Here is a 24,332-nt window from a genome sequence, read left to right on the forward strand (position 1 = left end):
CTGAGCCAGCCAGGTGCCCCAAAACAGTTCTTAACTGGCTAACACTCCATTGGTCAGTATAGAAGGAACAGACACAACCCAGTCTTCTCTTGAAAGAGGTATATTTGCATACTTTAAACATTGCTGCTTGTGGGCCAGTCTTCCAATCAGCCTGAATCTAGGTGCTGACTGAGATCCACCCCTTTGGGACATGGACAGGTCTTGACACACTCAACTACTGGGAATTAATAAAAATAAAGCTGACTGATTAGACAAGCACAAGACACGAACCAGGCTAGGGGTGAGCAGTAATGATTATCTCCTAAGTAAGCCCATTTCTTCAAGACTAACAGAGGTGATTTCTTTTTCTAATGTACAGAAACCAACACAGAGGGGCAAGGAAAATTAAGAAACTGAGGAATATATTAAAAATGAAAGAACAAGATAAAACCTCAGAAAAAGATTTTAATGACTTGAAAATAAATTCTTTACCTGATAAAGAGTTCAAAATAATAGTTGTAAATATGCTCACTAAGCTTGGGAGAAGAACAAATAAGCACAGGGAGAATTTCAATGGAGATAGATAATATAAGAAAGTACCAAGTAGAAGTCTTAGAGCTGAGGAATACAATAATTGTACCGAAAAATACAATAAAGAGTTTCAACAGCAGACTAGAGGAGGTAGAAGAAAGGATCAGTAAACTTAAAGACAGGCTGGGGGAATTCACCCAATCAAAGCAGCACAAAGAAAGAAGAATTAAAAAGAGTATGATGGTGCCTGACGGGACACCCTCAGCAGACAAACATGTACCCTATAGGATGTCCAGAAGAAGAGAAAAAGGAGCAGAAATCTTCTCTGAAAAATAATGACTGAATATTTCCCTATCCTGGGGGAAGAACTAGACATACAGATTCAGGAAGTCTACAGGTTGCAAATAAGATGAACACAAAGAAACCCACACCAATGCATATTATAGTTAAAATGTCAAAAGTTAAAAGACAGGGAGAGAATCTAAAAAGCAGGAAGAGAAAAACAACTTGGTGCATAGAGAGATACAAAGTTTTCCAGACAAGCAAAAGCCAAAGAAGTTAATCACCACTAGACCAGCATTACAAGAACTGTTAATGGGAACTCTTTAAGTTGAGGTAAAGGGTGCTAATTAGTAACAGGCAAACATATAAAGTATAAATATCATTGATAAAGGTAAATATATAGTAAAATTCAAAATAATATAATGTTGTAAAGTCAATTATAAAGTTAGTAACAAGGTTAAAGAGGCAACAGAAGTAAAAATAAGTATGACTACAATAATTTATTAAAGAATCCACGGGGCACCTGGGTGCCTCAGTTGGATAAGCGTCCAACTTCAGCTTGGGTCACAATCTCACGGTTTGTGGGTTTGAGTCCCACATTGGGCTCTGTGCTGACAGCTCGGAGCCTGGAGCCTGCTTCAGATTCTGTGTCTCCCTCTCTCTCTGCCCCTAACCCACTCATGTTCTGTCTCTCTCTCTCTCTCAAAATAAATAAATAGACATAAACAAATTTTAAAAAAGAAAGAAAGAAAGAAAGAATCCACAAAACATGGAAATTGTGACATCAAAAATATAAACATGGGGGGAGTGAAAAGATTGTATTTAGAATACAATCAAAGTTAAGTTCTTTTCAGGTTAAAGTAGACTGTTATAAGTTGTTTTATGGAATCCTTGTGGTAACCACAAAGGAAAAACTTTTGGAAATGCACAAAAATTAAAGAGAAAGGAATCTAGGCATACTCTGCAGAAAACAATCAAATCATGAAGGAATAGAGCGAAAGAAGAAAGGACAAAAGGAATTACAAAACACTGGGAAAACAACCAACAAAATGGCAATAAGTACACTCCTAGCAATAATTACTTTAAATGTAAATGTACTCAATACATTGTGACATGTTAGACTAGCTAGAAAATGAAGAACAAAGCCTAAAATTAATAGAAGGTAGTAAACAACAAAGAATGAATGGAAATAACTGAAATAAAGGCTTAAAATAGAAAAGGAATTACAAACCACTGGGAAAACAACCAACAAAATGGCAATAAGTACACTCCTAGCAATGATTACTTTAAACGTAAATGTATTCAATAACATTGTGACATGTTAGACTAGCTAGAAAATGAAGAACAAAGCCTAAAGTTAATAGAAGGTAGTAAATGAGAAAGATTGAATGGAAATAACTGAAATAAAGGCTTAAAATAGAAAATATTAATAGAAATATCAATAAAAAAGATAAATAAATCTAAAAGCATAATTTTGAAAAGATAAACAAAATTGACAAACCTTTAGATGCACCAAGAAAAAAGAGAGTAGGACTCATCCCAGGGATACAAGGATACTGCAACATCCACAAATCATTATGATACAACACATTAATAAAATGAAGGATAAAAATTATGTGATCATCTCTATAATGCACAGAAGGCATTTGATAAAATTCTGTCTACAAGAGACTAATTTTAGACCTCAGGACCCCTTCAGATTGAGAGTGCGGGGATGGAGAACTATTTATCATGCCACTGGAAGTCAAAAGAAAGCTGGAGTAGCCATACTTATATCAGACAAACTAGACTTTAAATTAAAGGCTGCAACAAGAGATGAAGAAGGGCATTACATAATAATCACAGGGTCTATCCATCAGGAAGAGCTAACAATTATAAATGTCTATGCGCCGAATACCGGAGCCCCCAAATATATAAAACAATTACTCACAAACATAAGCAACCTTATTGATAAGAATGTGGTAGTTGCAGGGGACTTTAACACTCCACTTACAGAAATGGATAGATCATCTAGACACATGGTCAATAAAGAAACAAGGGCCCTGAACGATACATTGGATCAGATGGACTTGACAGATATATTTAGAACTCTGCATCCCAAAGCAACAGAATATACTTTCTTCTCGAGTGCACATGGAACATTCTCCAAGATAGATCACACACTGGGTCACAAAACAGCCCTTCACGAGTATACAAGAATTGAAATTATACCATGCATACTTTCAGACCACAATGCTATGAAGCTTGGAAATCAACCACAGGAAAAAGTCTGGAAAACCTCCAAAAGCATGGAGGTTAAAGAACACCCTACTAACGAATGAGTGGGTCAACCAGGCAATTAGAGAAGAAATTTAAAAATATATGGAAACAAACGAAAATGAAAATACAACAATCCAAATGCTTGGGACGCAGCGAAGGCAGTCCTGAGAGGAAAATACATTGCAATCCAGGCCTATCTCAAGAAACAAGAAAAATCCCAAATACAAAATCTAACAGCACACCTAAAGGAACTAGAAGCTGAACAGCAAAGGCAGCCTAAACCCAGCAGAAGAAGAGAAATAATAAAGATCAGAGCAGAAATAAACAATACAGAATCTAAAAAAACGGTAGAGCAGATCAATGAAACCAAGAGTTGGTTTTTTGAAAAAATAAACAAAATTGACAAACCACTAGCCAGGCTTCTCAAAAAGAAAAGGGAGATGACCCAAGTAGATAAAATCATGAATGAAAATGGAATTATTACAACCAATCCCTCAGAGATACAAGCAATTATCAGGGAATACTATGAAAAATTACATGCCAACAAACGGACAACCTGGAAGAAATGGACAAATTCCTTAAACACCCACACGCTTCCAAAACTCAATCAGGAGGAAATAGAAAGCTTGAACAGACCCATAACCAGTGAAGAAATTGAATCAGTCATCAAAAATCTCCCACCAATAAGAGTCCAGGACCAGATGGCTTCCCAGGGGAGTTCTACCAGACGTTTGAAGCAGAGATAATACCTATCCTTCTGAAGCTATTCCAAGAAATAGAAAGGGAAGGAAAACTTCCAGACTCATTCTATGAAGCCAGTATTACTTTGATTCCTAAACCAGACAGAGAACCAGTAAAAAAAGAGAACTACAGGCTAATATCCCTGATGAGTATGGATGCAAAAATTCTCAATAAGATACTAGCAAATCGAATTCAATGGCATATAAAAAGAATTATTCACCATGATCAAGTGGGATTCATTCCTGGGATGCAGGGCTGGTTCAACATTCGCAAATCAATCAATGTGATACATCACATTAATAAAAGAAAAGAATCATATGATCCTGTCAATCGATGCAGAAAAGGCCTTCGACAAAATCCAGCACCCTTTCTTAATAAAAACCCTCGAGAAAGTCGGGATAGAAGGAACATACTTAAAGATCATAAAAGCCATTTATGAAAAGCCCACAGCTAACATCATCCTCAATGGGGAAAAACTGACAGCTTTTTCCCTGAGATCAGGAACACGACAGGGATGTCCACTCTCACCGCTGTTGTTTAACATAGTGTTGGAAGTTCTAGCATCAGCAATCAGACAACAAAAGGAAATCAAAGGCATCAAAATTGGCAAAGATGAAGTCAAGCTTTCACTTTTTGCAGATGACATGATATTACATGGAAAATCCAATAGACTCCACCAGAAGTCTGCTAGAACTGATACATGAATTCAGCAAAGTTGCAGGATACAAAATCAATGTACAGAAATCAGTTGCATTCTTATACACTAACAATGAAGCAACAGAAAGACAAATAAAGAAACTGATCCCATTCACAATTGCACCAAGAAGCATAAAATACCTAGGAATAAATCTAACCAAAGATGTAAAAGATCTGTATGCTGAAAACTATAGAAAGCTTATGAAGGAAATTGAAGAGGATATAAAGAATTGGAAAAACATTCCATGCTCATGGATTGGAAGAATACATATTGTCAAAATGTCAACACTACCCAAAGCTATCTACACATTCAATGCAATCCCAATCAAAATTGCACAAGCATTCTTCTCAAAACTAGAACAAGCAATTCTAAAATTCATATGGAACCACAAAAGGCCCCGAATAGCCAAAGTAATTTTGAAGAAGAAGACCAAAGCAGGAGACATCACAATCCCAGACTTTAGCCTCTACTACAAAGCTGTCATCATCAAGACAGCATGGTATTGGCACAAAAACAGACACATAGGCCAATGGAATAGAATAGAAACCCCAGAACTAGACCCACAAACGTATGGCCAACTAATCTTTAACAAAGCAGGAAAGAATATCCAATGGAAAAAAGAGAGTCTCTTTAACAAATGGTGCTGGGAGAACTGGACGGCAACATGCAGAAGGATGAAACTAGACCACTTTCTCACACCATTCACAAAAATAAACTCAAAATGGATAAAGGACCTGAATGTGAGACAGGAAACCATCAAAACCTTAGAGGAGAAAGCAGGAAAAGACCTCTCTGACCTCAGCCGTAGCAATCTCTTACTTGACACATCCCCAAAGGCAAGGGAATTAAAAGCAAAAATGAATTACTGGGACCTCATGAAGATAAAAAGCTTCTGCATAGCAAAGGAAACAACCAACAAAACTAAAGGCAACCAACGGAATGGGAAAAGATATTTGCAAATGACATACCGGACAAAGGGCTAGTATCCAAAATCTATAAAGAGCTCACCAAACTCCACACCCGAAAAACAAATAACCCAGTGAAGAAATGGGCAGAAAACATGAATAGACACTTCTCTCAAGAAGACATCCGGATGGTCAACAGGCACATGAAAAGATGCTCAACGTCGCTCCTCATCAGGGAAATACAAATCAAAACCACACTCAGATATCACCTCACGCCTGTCAGAGTGGCCAAAATGAACAAATCAGGAGACTATAGATGCTGGAGGGGATGTGGAGAAACGGAAACCCTCTTGCACTACTGGTGGGAATGCAAATTGGTACAGCCACTCTGGAAAACAGTGTGGAGGTTCCTTAAAAAATTAAAAATAGACCTACCCTATGACCCAGCAGTAGCACTGCTAGGAATTTACCCAAGGGATACAGGAGTACTGATGCATAGGTGCACTTGTATCCCAATGTTTATAGCAGCACTCTCAACAATAGCCAAATTATGGAAAGAGCCTAAACGTCCATCAGCTGATGAATGGATAAAGAAATTGTGGTTTATATACACAATGGAGTACTACGTGGCAATGAGAAAGAATGAAATATGGCCCTTTGTAGCAACGTGGATGGAACTGGAGAGTGTTATGCTAAGTGAAATAAGTCATACAGAGAAAGACAGATACCTTATGGTTTCACTCTTATGTGGATCCTGAGAAACTTAATAGAAACCCATGGGGCAGGGGAAGGAAAAAAAAAGAGGTTAAAGTGGAAGAGAGCCAAAGCATAAGAGACTCTTAAAAACTGAGAACAAACTGAGGGTTGATGGGGGGTGGGAGGGAGGGGAGGGTGGGTGATGGGTATTGAGGAGGGCACCTTTTGGGATGAGCACTGGGTGTTGTATGGAAACCAATTTGACAATAAACTTCATATATTAAAAAAAAACAAAAAAAGTAAATGAAATCAGTAAAGTTTCAGGATACAAAATCAATGCACAAAAATCTGGTGTGTTTCTATACACTAATAATAAACTATAAAAAAAGAAATTAAGAAAATAATCCCCTTTACCATAGCATCAAAACAAATAAAATGTCTAGGAATAAACCTATCCAAGAAGGTGAAAGGTTTGTACCCTGAAAACACTAGAAAATGAAGAAATAAATCAAAGACACAAATAAATGAAAGATAGTCCATGTTCATGAATTGGAAGAGTTACTGTTAAAATGTTCATACCACCTAAAGTAATCTAGAGATTCAATGCAATTCGTATCAAAATTCTGAATGCATTTTTCACAGAAATAGAACAAACAATCCTAAAATTTATATGTAATCACAAAAGAACCCAAATCGTCAAAGGAATCCTGAGAAAGAAGAACAAAGCTAGAGGCATCATGCTTCGAGGTTTCAAAGTATATTACAGAATTAGAGTAATCAAAACAGTACAGTATTAGCATCCAAGATGACACACAGCTCAACAGAACAGAACAGAGAGCCTAGAAATAAACTCATACATTTAAGGCCAGATAGTTTATGACAAAGAAGCCAAGAATATGCAGTGAGGAGAGGACAGTCTCTTCAATAAGTGGTGTTGTGGAAACTGGACAGCCACATACAAAAGAATGAATCTGGAACACTATCTACAACATACACGAAAACTAACACAAAATGGACGAAAGACCTGAAAACATAAAACTCCTGGAAGAAAACATAGGGGATAAGTTCCTTGACATTGATCTTGGCAATTATTTTGTAGAATTCACACCAAAAGCAAAGGCAACCCAGGCAAAACTAAACAAGTGGGACTGCATTAAACCAACTACTTCTGCACAATAAAGGAAACCATCCACAAACTGATGAGTAGCCTAATGAGTAGGAGGAAATATTTGCAAATCATATGTCTGATAAGGGGAAACATCCAAAATATATTTTAAAAACTCATATAATTCAGTAACAACAATAACTAAAAGCCCAATCTGAATAACACATGGGCAGACGATCTGGACAGACATTGTTTCTAGAGAAGAAACACAGATGACCAAAAGACACATGAAAAGATGCTCAACTTATCATCAGAGAAATGAAAATCAAAACCACAATAAGATATTACTTGATACTTGTTTACATGGCTTCATCAAAAAGAAAAAAAAATGTTAGTGAGGATATGGAGAAAAGGGAGCATTTCTGCCCCGTTAACGGGAATGTAGGTTGGTGCAGCCACTATGAAAACGGCATGGAGGTTTCTCAAATAATTAACAGGACTACCATATGATCCAACAATTCCACTTCTGGGTATTTATCTGAAGGAAAGGAAAACACTAACTGAAAAGGACATATGTGCCCCATATTCACTGCAGCATTATTACAATAGTCAAAATGTGGAAGCAATCTAAGTGTCCATTACTGGATGAGTGCATAAGAAACTAGGATTATTATTCAGCCAATAAAAGAAGGAAATGTTGCCATTTGTGATGACATGGATGGACTTGGAGGGCACCATGCTAAGTGAAATAAATCAGACAGAGAAAGACAAATACTACATGAGCTATATTTGGAATCTAAAAATACCAAACTCTTAGATAAAGAGAACAGAGTGGGGGTTGCTAGAGGCAGGGCCTGAAGGGCAGGAGAAATGGGTCAAGGGAGGTCGAAAGGTACAAACTACCAGTAATAAAATAATAAAATGATGGGGATGTAAGGTACAGACAGCATGGTGACTGCAGTTATTAATACTGCATTGTATATTTGAAAGTTGCTAAGAGAGTAGATCTTAAAGGTGCTTCCACAAGAAAAAACATGTTAACGATGTGCTGATAGATTTAACTACAATTGTGTTTGAAGTCATTCCACAATATATAAAAGTATCAAATCATGTTGCACATTTGAAACTAATATAATGTTATATGTCGATTATATCTCAATCATTCAATCATTCAGTATTTTTATTATAATCGTTTTACATATTAAGGTCTGTTTCATGTTGATAGGGTCTTTTGATTTGAAAATTCATTTTGGAGTTATCCCTAGAATTAATATGGAGGCCACTGGCCTACTTTTTGTATCCTAATGTATTCATATATTATCCAGTGTAAGTGCAGTACACCTGTACAACCAAATGTGGTATGTAAAGGAAAGGGATAGAACTATAGAGACAAAAAGTACCTGGAAAAGAGTAGAGGAAACATCCCCCAGGAAAAAAGACAGTACTCTGTTGAATTGAATGGAATTTTGTTACATGGATGGTTTTGGAAAATTCTACAGTGTCTTTTTCTCCCTTCAAAAAAAGGAGCCTAATTCTCCTCCCTTTGAGTATGCAGGACTTAGAGACCCACTTCTAAAGTCTAGATATGGCTAAAGTGACAGTGTGTGACTAGTTTGTAAATGGTATGGAAGCTTCTGCCGCTCTCTCTGTCAGATCATGAGCTCTGGAGAAAGTTAGCTGCCATTCGTGAAGCCTATGGAGATTCCCATGTGGTAAGTTACTGAAGCTTCCTGCCAAAAGCCTTATGAGTCAGCCGTCTTGGAGGCAGATCCTCCGGCCCCACCAAGCCATCAGGTGACTGCAGCCTAGGTCAACATCCTGACTGCAACACAAGAAGTGCCTGGCTCAGAACTAGCTAGCTAAGCCACTCCCAAATTCCTGACCCATAGAAACTCTGAGAAGATAAAGGTGTGTTGTTTGAAGCCAATATGTTTTGGGGGAAATCTGTTACACAGAAATAAAGAACTAATATATTAGGTGTTCAATGACACTAGCCTTACCAAATGTTTTATTGATTTATTATTTATTTGATTATGCCAGCTTTATTCATAATTGGTAAAATGTAGAAACAACCAAGATGTCCACCAGTATATGAATCTAATGAAGAAACCATGATATATCCAGGCAATGGAGTATCATTTAGAGCCAGAAGAAATGACCTCTCATATCATGAAAAGACTTGGAGGAATCATAAATGCATATTTCTCAGTATAAAAAAAATCTGAAATGAGACCCACTACATGACATTCTGTTTGCAGAGACTGAGCAAGGGGAGGAGGAATCAATAGGTGGAGCACAGAGGATTTTTAGGGCAGTGAAAAGCTCTGTATGATACCATAAAGATGGACATTTGTCTAAACCTATAGAATGTACATCAGGAGTCAACTCTAAGGTATACTACTGACTTTGGGTAATTATGATGGATGAATGCAGTTTCATCAATGTGAAAACATACCATTTGGGGGGGTGTTGATAAATAGGGAAGGGATGCACGTGTGGCAGCAGTGAGTATATAGCAAGTTTCTGTACCATCCTGTCAATTTGGCTGTGAACCTAAAATTTATTAATTTATTTACTTATTTGTTTACTTGTTTCAAGTTTTAATTTAAATTCCAGTTTGTTCACACATAGTGTAATATTAGTTTCAGGAGTAGAATTTAGTGATTCCTCACTTACATACAACATCCAATGCTCATTGCAACATGTGCTGTCTTCAATATCCATCACTTATTTAACTATACCCCCCACCCACCTACCTCCCCTTCAGCAACCCTCAGTTTTTTCTCTATAGTTAAGAGTCTGTTTCTTGGTTTGCCCTTCTCTATTTCCCTCCCATGTTCATCTGTTTCATTTCTTAAATTCCACATATGAGTGAAATTATGGTATTTGTCTTTCTCTGACTGACTTATTTCACTCAACATAATACATCCTAGCTCCATCTATGTCATTGCAAATGGCAAGAGTTCATTCCTTTTGGTGGCCAGGTAATGTTCCACTGTAAATATATATGACATGTTCATTATTCATTCAACAGTTGATGGACATTTGGGCTCCTTTCATACTTTGGCAATTGTTGATAATGCTGCTCTAAAAATTGGGGTGCATGTATCCCTTCGAATCAGTATTTTTTTTATCCTTTGGGCAAATACCTAGTAGTGCAATTGCTAGACCGTGGGTAGCTCTATTTTTAACTTTTTGAGGAACTTTTATATTGTTTTCCAGAATGGCTGTACCAGTTTGCATTCCCACCAGCAACATAAGAGGGTTACCCTTTCTCCACAGCCTCACCAACATCTGTTGTTTCCCATGTTGTTAGTTTTAGCCATTCTGACAAGCGAGAGGTGACACCTTACCATAGTTTTGACTTGTATTTCTCTGATGATCAGTAATGTTGAACATCTATCCTTTCCTATGTCTGTTAGCCATCTGGATCTCTTCTTTGGAAAAATCGATAAAGAAATTACCAAACTTAATGCACAAAAACCAAATAATCCAGTTAGGAAGTGGGCAGAAGACATGAAAAGACATTTTTCCAAAGAAGACATCCATATGGCTAACAAACACATGAAAAGCTGGTCACCATCACAGGCAGGAAAATACAAACAAAATGGTTTAGTTCAGATATTAGAATTGCATTAGTTAGAGAAACTTATATTCATACATACATATTTAACATCAAATGGCATAAAATAGTTTTTAATTTTCAAAAATGTGATTTAGACCATGCTTAAAATTGTCTACTTTGAAAGGAATGTCTCTGTAGCCCCTGCTTTACACACACAGTAAGGCAAAGATTTGGATTTATTGTGTCCCCATTTTTGTTGCTGTCGTTTAAGAGACAGTAATTTCAGAATTAAGAAGTAGGTCAAGATATGTAGGGAACTTACCACATCTTGGCTGAGGTACCCAGACAGTTTTAGTACATGTTGCCATTTTTTCTCGGTTTGAAGGATAAAATCCAGGTTTACAATTATATGTGATTTCATCTCCACTTCTGTATCTGATGCTTTGGGGCGTGTAGTCACCATTTTGAATATTAGGAGAAGGACATAAGAATTCTGGAGAAAAAAGGACATGTGGATAATGTTGAAACCACTACCCATTAAAACAATCAAGTACACAAAAATATAGAAAGTGGATATTATTTTTTTGTCCCTACCACAGCAAAAATTGGGATTAAAATGAGGATAGTCTTATATCCTTCCCACCATATCACTCATGTCCCAGTACTCTATCTCTTATCTGCTGTATTTGTGCACCCCTGGACTCTTGAATCCTCTTTCCCTAAAGCCATAACATACATCATAATATTCCATATGTGGCAATAAACTCACGACAAATCACTTTAACTCTTCTTTCCAACTATTCTTCAACTTCCTTGGCATCTGTGGTTCTCATAGGGACTATTTACAAATGGCCTGAGTCTCTTCCTTCCAGACACTTAATAGGAGTGCATATCCCTGCACATTTGAAGGAGACATGGCCCTGTGATTTGCATAGGACAAGGAAATGAATGTAAACTAACATGTTTCCCTTTAGGGAGGAAATTTTAAAAGCCATTGTGTGAATTTTTATGTTCTTATTTCCACAGCTGCAGGGATGAAGGAAAGTCATGGAGAGGTGATGTCTATATCCCTTGATTCTTACAGCTAATATAATGAGCAGAGTCCCTTCAGACCTACATTGGAAGTGAGCATAAATAGGAAATAAACTTTAATTTATTAGGCTATTGTAATCTTGGGATACATTTTTCTTACTGTAATAGAATAACCTAGTCCAGGGTTTGGAGAAAACCTATTTTATGTAAAGATAAAAGGTCTCTGTCCCAACTACTCAGCATGAACATAGTCCTGAAAGATACATAGACAAATGAACATGGCTGTATTCCAATAAAACTTTGTTTACACAAAGGGCACAGCCTGGATTTGATTTTCAAACTATAATGTGCTCTCCCATGACCTACTTTATCTTAATTCATAAAGCTCTTTCTCAGTTCTTTCCATCAACTTTTCTGTACCTCACCAATGGATCAGTTTGCAATACTCCTTTTCTTTTTCTTTTTTGAAATTTAAATTTTATTTTTTACTTTACATCCAAATTAGTTAGCACATAGTGCAACAATGATTTCGGGAGTAGATTCCTTAATGCCCCTTACCCATTTAGCCCATTCCCCCTCCCACAACCCCTCCAGTAACCCTCTGTTCTCCATATTTAAGAGTCTCTTAAGTTTTGTTCCCCTCCTTGTTTTTATATTATTTTTGCTTCCCTTCCCTTGTGTTCATCTGTTCTGTGTCTTAAAGTCCTTACATGAGTGAAGTCATATGATATTTGTCTTTCTCTGAGTGACTAATTTTGCTTAGCATAATACCCTCTAGTTCCATCTATGTAGTTGCAAATGGTAAGATTTCATTCTTTTTGATTGCAGAGTAATATTCCATTGTATACATATACCACATCTTTATCCATTCATCCATCGATGGACATTTGGGCTCTTTCCATACTTTGGCTATTGTTGATAGTGCTGCTATTGGGGTGCGTGTGTCCCTTCACAACAGCATACCTGTATCCCTTGGATAAAATACCTAGTAGTGCAATTGCTGGGTTGTAGGGTAGTTCTATTTTTAATTTTTTGAGGAACCTCCATATTGTTTTCCAGAGTGGCTGCACCAGTTTGCATTCCCACCAGCAGTGCAAAAGAGATCCTCTCTCTCCACATCCTGGCCAACATCTGTTGTCACCTGAATTGTTTATGTTAGCCATTCTGACAGGTGTGAGGTGGTATCTCACTGTGGTTTTGATTTGGCAATACTCCTTTTCTAATAAAATATCATAGCTTTAAACTATTGTTGAAATGTTATATAACCATTTATATTGGTGCCATGGTTGACATTCAGCATTGCCAGAAAATCATTTATATTCTCCCAAATTACTTCCTATTCCATTTCCCAAAGTAAGGGACTCATGATTCCTTATTTTCTTCAAAAGCCATCTAACACAATAGCTCCTTCATTGACAAATAAATTCTTGCATTCACAAAAAACAATTCAGACCACAAACTGTGGATTCCCTAGATTTCTTTATAACATGCTTTTAACTTTGGCTATATCTGTTTTAAACTTTAGCCTTTCCCTTACTCTGATGATAAGGTGTTTTTTTTCATATTCATGTTAGCTTTTCAAAACTTTAATCTCCTGTAGAGCATCTCCCACAGAATAAACTTTTGTTTATTCCTTCCCTCTCTCTTTTTGTTTATGATTCTCTCTTAAATGGATATGCAAGCTTCTCTAATTTTAAACTCCTTCTCTCAACCCTTTGTTCAAGGTAGTTGATGTACTACCTTCTCCTCTCCTTCACAACAAAGATCCTTCAAATATCATCTTACAATTAGTATCTCCAGTTTTCAACCTCCCATTTATTCTTCAATCTACTGCTGTCTCTGGCTTCTGACATCCCCAACAGGCTGGTGGTACTCAGACAAAAGTCACCAATGTCCTCTAATTTCCAAATGCAAAAACTCTGTATTGCACATATCACAGTGCCTGGTACTATAGACCATGGGCTCCTTAATTATTTATTGAACTGAAATAGATAAAAACCCTCTGTAATATTTGACACTGTTGATCACTGACTTCTCGACATTCTCCAATGCCTTACATTTTTATGTCTTCCTACTACTCTTTAATTTTGTCTGAACGGTATTATTTTCTTTTATTTCTAGTTGCCCTCCTTCCTCTGCTCTACTTAATTTTAGGCCCTGTCTACTTCTCAGATCTCATCTCCTACCAAGGTCCCATTTACTCTCTATACTACCAACACAATAGCCTTCTGTCTGGTGTTCACACATGCCAGGCTTAGTCATATCATTTGCACTTTTTATTCCTTATTTCTTGAGTGATGCTCCTCTAGATCTTCCTGCTGACTCTTATCACCACCTCAGAAATATCTTGCCTGAAGACCCAACAAGTATTGTATGAATGAATAGCTATGCTTTACAGTTGGTTCTACATGAGTATTTGTCCTTGATTTTGTTGTTTGCTTCTTCACGATCTCTCTGTGAATCAAGACACTTCAATGATAAAAAGCTATCATCATTACGCTAATAACTCTTCAGTGAGATCCAAATCCATATATCCAACTGAAGCTTCACATTAGACAGGTCCATGTGAATAATTCAAAGGCATATCCAACTAACTACATGCCAAACTAAATCACCTTTTTCTCAATATATGCTTTCCTCCTGTGTTCAACATTTTAGTTTGTGACACAAAAACCTCATGACAGGAGCCTGGAAATTTATCCTACCTACGTTCTTCCCCTTCATTTCAATATTCATTCATTCACACAACACATTCTATAATCTTATAATTATTGCTTATATACCTCCTACTCTTCATACCATGCTTCCACTGTGTACATCCAACTCCTAGAGGTACTATCAAAGTCTTAATTGGTCTTAAATTTGTACTTCATTCCTCCAGAATAAGCTTTAATAAGTCTCTATTCCAAACATGATAATATACTTTTTAGCAATGATTATAGTAGAGAGAATTAAATATGTGAGTACCTAACACAAATTTAAAGTATAATATCTCTACAGTGCCTGATTTTAATTTACACTACCCTCAGATGAGCCTTAAATGTGCTTATTTACTTTTATTTTTTGTCCTCACTTTATTCTGCTTTATCATATTTTCATAGACTTATTGCAGTGCAGTTTATTATATCCTGATTTTTACTTCATACTGTGGCTTAACTTAATTTTGAATTCAAAAGCTACAAGATATAAAAAACAAGAGTTTTATTAAGAGGCCAACAAAAAATATTGGGAGGATTTTGTTAAATAATTAAGAAATAAGATCTTCAGGTGATTACTCTTGAGCAGTGGACATAAATCACTTAATAAATTGTAATTCCCTACTTTCATAATTTCCATTAAAATAAATGATGCTAGTAAAACATTGCCAGGGCAAGTGCCTCTATCTAAAACAGTACTGGAGAATGTCTGCATGTGTGGGGTCACATTTTTTCCTACTGTTAGATACCACCAGTAAGCATTTGAGATAAGAACAGGAATTTAATGCTAGCACTCTATGTTGTTCATCATCAGAAAATCTGACTTGTACAGAGAACAGATGGATTTGGAGCAAAGGTGGCTTTTATTTAGCAGGTCTTGGTACTTTTAATTATTCCTATAAATGATTTGCTGTCAGAGTCTGGTTCCTATTAGACAAAGAGACCAAAGTTTTGACAAATCACCTTCAAACAGAACCCCTGAAGGGCGCCTGGGTGGCTCAGTCAGTTAAGTGTTCAACACTTTATTTCAGCTCAGGTCATGATCTCATGGCTCGTGAGACTGAGCCCCACAGTGGGCTCCATGCTGACAGTGTGAAGCCTGCTGGGGATTCTCTCTTTTCTTTCTCTCTGCCCCTACTCCCAGTCATGTGCGTGCTCTCTCTCTCTCTCTCTCTCTCTCTCTAAGTAAATAACATTTTAAAAAAAAAAAACCTGACACATAAAATCATAAACCGGATGGAAGAAATTTTAAATATTTTATCCTAGGTTATTTTATTTTAATTTTATTTTAGTTCCAAATTTATTATAGATTTGGAGAAAGCAAGATCTATAGATTTGGAATTCATCATTACCAGCAGGTAGATCCTTCTATTGTCCTAGGAAAATAAGGAGAAGCATTTGTGATATACTAGCTAAGGTACAATGTAGAGTACCTTTTACTTTTAAACTTATTTTTAAATGTTTATTTATTTATTTTGAGAGAGAGGGAGTGCACGCACGAGGGCGTGGCAGAGAGAGAGGGAGGGAGAGAATCCCAAGCAGGCTCCATGGTGTCAGTGAAGAGCCTGATGCAGTGCTCAAACTCTAGAACCAAACTGTGAGATCATGACCTGAGCTGAAATTAAGAACAGTATCCTTAACTGACTGAGCCAACCAGGTGCCCCTGGAGTTCCTTTTAATAAAAGACTTCTCCGTATCCAGTTAATGTAAAACACATTTCAATAAAATTAACCACTGTTGTAACAGAGAGTGCATGCTTATTTAATTTGGGGTGAACCATTCTTTATTTATCTTGATCATTAGTAAACTGTTTTGTGAAAGAGAGTATCCAATCTTAGTGGCATCTCTCTCCCCAAAGAAAGGAGGATTCTAAGGCATCCTGTCTTGAGTTTTTGAGTTATACAATTGACTAAGAAAATGAAAAACAAATTCTAAAAAGAAAATGTTTTACAAATGTGGGATCTTTACTGTGTGTGTGTGTGTGTGTGTGTGTGTGTGCGCGCGCGCGCATGGGTGTGGTGTAGATGGGTCAAGTTTCAAGTAAGCCTAGGAATTGTAGCAACACATGGGAAAAACAGATTTCCCATATTAAAACAAATATGTGCTCAGCAACAGCTTTAAGCAGGTAGCTATGTGACCAAGAAAAAGAATTAACGAGACAACTTCTATGGAACAGTCAGGCTATCCTGAGTCCTATGTCAAAGTAAAACTGAATTCAGATCCTGACATCTTACTTGGAAGTAAGTAAATTTCATTGAAACCTGGAATGATGATTTATTCTAATGTTCCCTGAAACCTGGAGTGATTTATTCTAATGTTTATATAGGACAAAGGGCCTGATATAAAGTAAGGGGTTTATAAGTTATATTTTGACGACTGGATGGATAATTTAGTTCTCTAAATATTTAAGTCAGGCTCTGGAAGTAAAACATACGGCAGAAGTTAATGCCAGAGGACTTGTGCACCCACTTTCTTTGAGTAGGAGCCACAAATGCCATGAAGCCAAACAGCTGGACTCCACACATGATCCGCTGATCACAGATCTAATGTGGGTGATCACTGTCTTCTCTTCACTAACCTCTTTGTAAAATATTTTCTTAACAATGCCTGAAAGTGGAGGTCACTCAGTTGTAGGGGGATATATTTTCCAAGGAGTTACTTGTGGACTCAACCCCAAATTTTTTTCGGGGGGTTGGGGTGCCTGGCTGGTTCAGTCAGTAGAGCATGTGACTCTTGATCTCAGGGTTGTAAGTTCAAGCCCCAGGTTGGGTATGGAGCTTACTTTTAAAAAAAAGGTCAAAAATTAAAAAAAATTTTTTTAAATGTTTATTTTTGAGAGAGACAGAGTGTGAGTGGGGGAAGGGCAGAAAGAGAGAGAGGGAGACACAGAACGTAAAGCAGGCTCCAGGCTCTGAGCTGTCAGCACAGAGCCCGACACAGGGCTCAAACTCATGAACTGCAAGATCATGACCTGAAGTCAGACGTTTAACCGACTGAGCCACCCAGGTGCCCTCGACCAAAAAATTTTTTAAAATAAGAACAAAATCATTCAAAATCTAACTCTAGTTTTTGTAAGAGAGGATCATTAAACAAGGTTTACGCATGGAATTATGAATCCTATGATTAAAAGTTCAGAGAGCTCTTAAGAGTTCAACTCTTCTCACCATCTCCCCACCTACCCTGGGCCACAATATGACCATATCTATAAAAGTCACCCTTTTAGAAAGGCACTTGACCTCTGATTTCATGTAGGATAGCACTTGTAACTTGTTTCACTCGCTGCTGCAGCCCGCATCCGAAGTTAACGCACCCTTTTCCATAAATGTTTGCAAACAGCTCAACACAGTTGTTACCGTGCGACATGTAATAGCTGTACCTTCTTGCTATTCTTCTAATGATATGATGTCTTAAACTCAACCTTTTACAGTTTTGCATCTGGACCACGATAGTTTGAAACTCTCTCTTTTGAAATGAGGTAGGCTACGTAGAACACAATATTACAGACATAACTTTTGGTGGGCACGAAGCACAGTTGACGTGGATTCTACATCTGCACAATATCCCCCATTAGGAAGCCTAAAAGAGTTTGGTGGGTGCCCCCTCCCACCCCCCTGCATCATCATCACTATTGATTCATATTACGCCTGTGCTTAGTGAAATCTCTAGTTATTTCCACTTAATTCCATTGTTAATTGAGGGTTCCCTCATATGGTATTCATCTCATTTACTTTGTTTGCAAAGCTAACTGCTTGGCTTTAGAAGAGCCATCTGTCTGAGAAGTAATCATGCCTGGGAAGCCTATTATTGCCCTGGCTCTGCTCTAGACTTGATTTTTGACCACAGACCAACTACTTAATGAGCTATTGAACTCTTCTGTTCCTTTTATGTCTATCTTCAGAACGAGAGAATTATACCAAAATTAATTTTTGCACACATAAAACGTTAAGTATATCGTATTTATGAGTTGGTTCTTGGGGCGCCTGGGTGGCTCAGTCGGTTAAGCGTCCGACTTCAGTTCAGGTCATGATCTCGAGGTCCGTGAGTTCGAGCCCCGTGTCAGGCTCTGGGCTGGTGGCTCAGAGCCTGGAGCCTGTTTCGGATTCTGTGTCTCCCTCTCTCTCTGACCCTCCCCCATCCATGCTCTGTCTCTCTCTGTCTCAAAAATAAATAAATGTTAAAAAAAAATTAAAAAAAAATATGAGTTGGTTCTTGTCAACATTAACGCTCCATTGTGAGAAAAATAAACTGCTTCACTGTAAGGAATATATGAATGAAAAGAATTGATAAAATATATAGAAAGGAAATATAACATTACCTTTACATGAAGGGGTTGGAGTCCATCCCGATGCAGTGCATATGGCATCTCCTTTACTACTGTATTCATAACCCTGGTGACATGTATATTGAAATCGTTCGTTTTCCTTGTAAGTTTTCTTCAGAGATACAGCATTTCCATTTGCGATTTCTGGCTTTTGGCAGGAAATTTCTAAACATAAGGGATTAAATTCCAAAATGTTTGTTACATATTAAAGAGCCATGTCTAAGACATAGTTAAAGATATGTTTTGTTTCCTTTAGGCAAATCAGACAATGAAACAAAACTATTTTGACATGGATGCTTGAATAATTTATCTGTTGTTTTTAATTTTGATTTTTGAAATAAGGTAAAATTCTGATTAAACTTCTGTTGCTAGGGGTGCGTGGGTGGCTCAGTTGCTTAAGTAACTGGCTCTTGATTTTGGCTCAGGTTATGATCTCATGGTTCCTGGGACCGTACCCTGTCTGTGGCTCCCTGCTGGCAGTGTAGAACCTTCTTGGGATTCTTTGTCTTTCTTCTCTGTCCCTCCCTTACTCATGCTTTCTCTCTCTCTCTTTCTATCAAAAATAAATAAATAAAAATTATGTTGCTTATTTTATTTGCTTTGAAGATAAATTAGTCCTCTTCAAGTAAATAGTGGCCAGTAATGATACCAACTATATATATATATATATATATATATATATATATATATATATATTTGGGTATAGATATATAGGCTTATTGTGATATTTTCACCGAATGACTTGTAAAAATTATGTATTTTCTAGTTATCGATAATAGAGTCATAATTGGCATAACACTTTGTCAAAGAAGTTAATTTAACCTATTGTCATTATATCTATGAATTACATCTTCTGTTTTTGTGGCTTTACCATTCATCAAAATTTTCTGTCAAGAGAACCCAAAAACTGGCCATCATATTTGCCCCCATCTTCTCTCAAACATTTCCCCCTGGGATTATGGCCACAATAACTAATTTCCCAGATTCTATTCTCGCACCTCTGTAATCTATTTTCCTGTTTGTAACTTAATGACTGTTTTTCTTGTACCTTCTTTGCTCCGTTGAGGATTCCACTGAAATCTTCTATTGATTCCCAATTCAGTCTGAATAAAAGCCAAATTCTTCAGCATGATATGGAGCACCTTAGAACCTTGCACTGGCCTATCTTCAAGCCATCACTGACCTACCCCTACTTGCGTCCCACACAACGGCCTCGAAGACATGGAACAGGGGAGCTTCAGGCTCCTGGAAGCCTCACTGCATTTGTACCTTCCTCTCCCTGAACTTCTCCTGACTGATATACTTTTCCCCTCCTCAACTTCGTTGGAAAAAGTCTCATTCTTTCTTCAAAATGTATCTTATGCATTAGTTATTCCAGTAAGGTTTTACTAAGCACAGAAATTTAGGTTTTTTTCAAATTTTATTTATTTTGAGAGAGAGAGTTTGAGAGAGACAGTGAAAGAGAGAGAGAAAGAGAGAGCGTGAGTTGGGGAGGGGCAAAGACAGAGGGAGAGAGAGGATCCCAAGCAGGCTCCACCGTGAGCGTGGAGCTGGATGCCAGGCTGGATCTCATGACTGGGAGATCACAACCTCAGCTAATATCAGGAGTCTGATGTTCAACTGACTGAGCCACCCAGGTGCTCAGAAATTTAGTTTTAAGGAGGAAACCCCATCTGTGAGCCTCTGGGGTATACAGTATTTGCTGTGCTGAATAGAAATATGATTGCCATTACTGACTTGAAGAACTAATATTGTTAGAGAGAATTTTTAAGAACAGAAATGCTTTCCCTGCATCTCATTATAGGATAGACTAAACTAAGAAAGTGTGAATTTTAGATTATGTTAAAAAAATAAATATGCCAAATAAGTATTGGTAAAATGAAGTATGGCACCTCTAAGTAAACTGACCATAATGTTTCATTACAAAAGCCTTATTGGGGCGCCTGGGTGGCTCAGTCGGTTAAGCGTCCGACTTCAGCTCAGGTCACGATCTCACGGTCCGTGAGTTCGAGCCCCGCGTCAGGCTCTGGGCTGATGATGGCCCAGAGCCTGGAGCCTGCTTCCGATTCTGTGTCTCCCTCTCTCTCTGACCCTCCCCCGTTCATGCTCTGCCTCTCTCTGTCTCAAAAATAAATAAACGTAAAAAAAAAAATTTTTTTTTAAAAAAAGCCTAATCACCATACTGGTCATGATGCACTGGTTAGCAGTATTATAACTAAAGAAATCTTTTTTTTTAATTTTTTTAATGTTTATTTATTTTTGAGACAGAGAGAGACAGACCATGAACAGGGGAGGGTCAGAGAGAGAGGGAAACACAGAATCGGAAGCAGGTTCCAGGCTCTGAGCTGTCAGCACAGAGCCCGACGCGGGGCTCGAACTCACGGACCGTGAGATCATGACCTGAGCCGAAGTCGGACACTTAACCGACTGAGCCACCCAGGCGCCCCTATAACTAAAGAAATCTTGACTTGCAGTTTACTATAGAATTTTTTTCTAAGAGGCAGAAAGTTATTTAGTGAATTCAGTTTAGTTCCACAATATTTCTCTAAACTTACAGTGCAAATATAAAATAGGACCCCATTGTAGAAGTGTTATTCAAGAACAGAATGTTATAATGATATATCAGTAGAAATAAATAATGACTTTTTGATCTTACAAATTAAAAGAAAACCTGTTCTGTAGGCCAATATTAAATCTTGCAGCAGAAATGGTTAGTATTCTATTTGAGCATGAAAGCCCATTACAATTTAATTATGGATATGACCATGGAATTTGGTTTCAGATAACCTAGGTTTGAATCTTAACTCTACCGTTATGCCATCATAACCTTGGTCATGAGATGTAAGTTTTTTGCCGCACAATGTCCTCAGTTATAAAATAGAGGTGAAAACAGTGCATAAATCACAGTCATTTTGAAGGTAAAATGGAATGTAAAGAACTTAGATCAATTACTGACAAATAGTAAGTGCCCAATAAATGTTAGTTTTAATGTTATTAGTATAATTAGTATTATTCTATGCATAATATTTAAAAGTGCAAATTTTCATGAGAAAAACTAAAACTGTCCGATCCCATGAACAGTAAATGTATCTTACCCACACATTTTGGGCTTTCTCCACTCCAAACACCATTCGTTGAGCAATGTATTTCTGCAGGCCCAACAAGCATGAAGCCTGAATTGCACACAAACCGTACTACTTGTCCAAAAGTATATTCCTTGTCTAGTTCCAATGCACTACTGGTCAATCTCCCATTCTCTGGATGTGTCACTGGTAAACACTTAACAACTGAAAAAAATAAGTATAACTTTTCCTAATAGAATTTGACAACTTTATTATGAAAAATATGTATATATACACATACAGGTACAAAGTCATTAACAAAGAAAGATTGGGGGAATTACTTAATTTTTTAAAGAAGCATTTGATAAACCTGTTTGTTGGATATAAAGGCTTATAAATTTAAAAAAATCAATAAGCTTATCTCTGATTATTTTCTATGAGAGCAGACAAAGAAAAAATTATTTCTTTGAATGTCAGTTTACATTTTTACAGTAACAAATAAATGTTCCTTAAATAATTGAAAAATATAAAGCTTGAGATAATTAGATGAAATTTTTCACTTAAGCCCTAGGATAATATAACACTGTATTCCTAAAAGGTATAAATGCAAACTTTCTGATTCTATTTCTTTAAATAGATAAACAGTCCTTAATTTTCCTTCCTCTTCCACATCAGTGCTCAAAATAATCTGAGTATTCCTTTTGATTTTACTTAATATTTTCCAATACCTTGTAGGTTATGGCATTTAAACTTTATTTTAGAGTAGAATCATCCAGGATACTCATTAAGATGGAAATTCTATGGCTATCTCCCTGTGCTATTACCTGAGATACTGATTTAGTAGGTTTTTAGTAACTCAAAATTTCACCATTAAACAAGCACCTCAGGTGATTTCAGTGTAGATGTTCCTTAAAACATTTAGATCTTTCCTCTCATTTCTGTAAGTTCTCTTCTTTAGGTAACAGGACTTTTGAGTGATCACATTCCCACTCGCCCTCCTCCTCCTCTTCCTCCTCCTTCATCCTCCTGGTCCTCCCTCCCTCCCCCTTTTCCTCATTCCCTCCCTCCTTCCCCCTCTCTCTCCCTCTCTATTTACTTCTCACCATGGAACTAAGAAAGACTACTCTGACTCATCTATTTCCATGATGACTAGAGAGATTGGCATTACTAGCCCAAAATTTAGAAACAGGATCTACATTTTTCTCATTCTGACTCTTGGCTTTATGGATCAGTAAGAAAAGTAGAGCTCTTCCTTACTTCCTGCCTCTTTTCAGTAAGACTAAGACCACAGGAAAACCTCCTTTGCCATGCAACGGGGAGAGATAACTGAATCATGGTCTCCATTTCAGCTGTTATTGACAATCTCTGCATTTGGGTGGATATTGATTGAGTATGTATTCATTAGTAAAGCTGAAATTCTGATCCTTGTGCTATTTCTAGTGTTTAGAATCCAAAAGGAAAGGAAAATAGGTTTTAGATTTCCTAATCTCTAATACTTTGAATACAGTAGATCAGATGAAACTGCACTCACATTTGGTCAATAAAACACAAAATAACGTAGTAATAAAAAGCTTAATTATCCATTCTATATTAGAAGCCACAAAAATATTGAATCAAAAATATGTAATTACAAACTTTAAGCATTATTTTAATGTAGATATCTCAAAAAAGTCTTAGTTCTTTTAAATATTTGAATGTATTTGTAAACAATTTTACATATACCTTCACATATAGGAACATCATTGGTCCATCCATCAGATTCACACTCACGGAAATTGATGCTACCTAGCATCTGATACCTGAAAACCAAAAATAACAGAGTGGTGAGCTAATGTGTATTTATATGCAATATTAACTTTGATACATTCTGAATGTCCAGGAACTCCATTTCAGAGAAAATTAGAAGCATATACACTTCCTTCCTCTCTCCCTTCCTTCTTTCCTTCTGTCTTTTCTCCCCTCCCTCTTACTTTTTCCCTTCCTTTCTTTTTCTCTTTTTTTCTTTCTTTTTTTAAAATTTCTATCTTTCCTTTTTTTGAAACTTGTGTGTTCTTTTTGTAAGTATATGAGATGAATAATTTTTTTAAGTTTATTTATTTTGAGAGAGAGAGGGAGAGAGAAAGAGAGAGAGAGAGATGGGCAGAGAGAGAGGGAGAAAGAGAATCCTAAGCAGGTTCCCCATTGTCAGTGCAGAGCCTGATGCAGGGCTCAATCTCATGAACCGTGAGATCATGCCCTGAACCAAAATCAAGAGTGGGACACTTGATTCCGAGGGAGAGGGTCCAACAAGGTGGAGAAGTAGGGGGATCTGAAGTTCTCTCATCTCTAAAACAAAGCAGTGTTGAGGCCAAAGGACCTTGAACTCTAAGAGTCCATGGCAAAGTGACAGAGATGCTTCCAGGGACCCACCATGACAACCTGACGGGCCATAGGTGCATGATTGCAAAGTGGGAGAGAGAAA

The 24,332-nt window shown here is 37.1% G+C and overlaps 1 protein-coding gene across 9 annotated transcripts in view; it reads right to left on the bottom strand.

Annotated features, from left to right (window-relative positions):
• The window catches only part of CFH (complement factor H), a 108,290-nt gene that overhangs the window by 54,386 nt on the left and 29,572 nt on the right, over positions 1–24,332 (bottom strand). For 7 of the 9 annotated variants that reach the window (XM_043568358.1, XM_043568360.1, XM_043568356.1 and 4 more), the window contains exons 4-7: positions 23,594–23,670; positions 21,905–22,096; positions 18,804–18,974; positions 11,083–11,253 (exon numbers count right to left, since the gene is read on the bottom strand). In XM_043568358.1, coding sequence (XP_043424293.1) covers positions 11,083–11,253; positions 18,804–18,974; positions 21,905–22,096; positions 23,594–23,670 — 611 coding nt within the window. The remainder of the gene's footprint in view (positions 1–11,082; positions 11,254–18,803; positions 18,975–21,904; positions 22,097–23,593; positions 23,671–24,332) is intronic. The other 2 variants (XM_043568359.1, XM_043568361.1) reach the window with 1 other exon arrangement.

Source organism: Prionailurus bengalensis, chromosome E4, assembly GCF_016509475.1.
Source record: "Prionailurus bengalensis isolate Pbe53 chromosome E4, Fcat_Pben_1.1_paternal_pri, whole genome shotgun sequence".
Classification (NCBI taxonomy): Eukaryota; Metazoa; Chordata; class Mammalia; order Carnivora; family Felidae; genus Prionailurus; species Prionailurus bengalensis.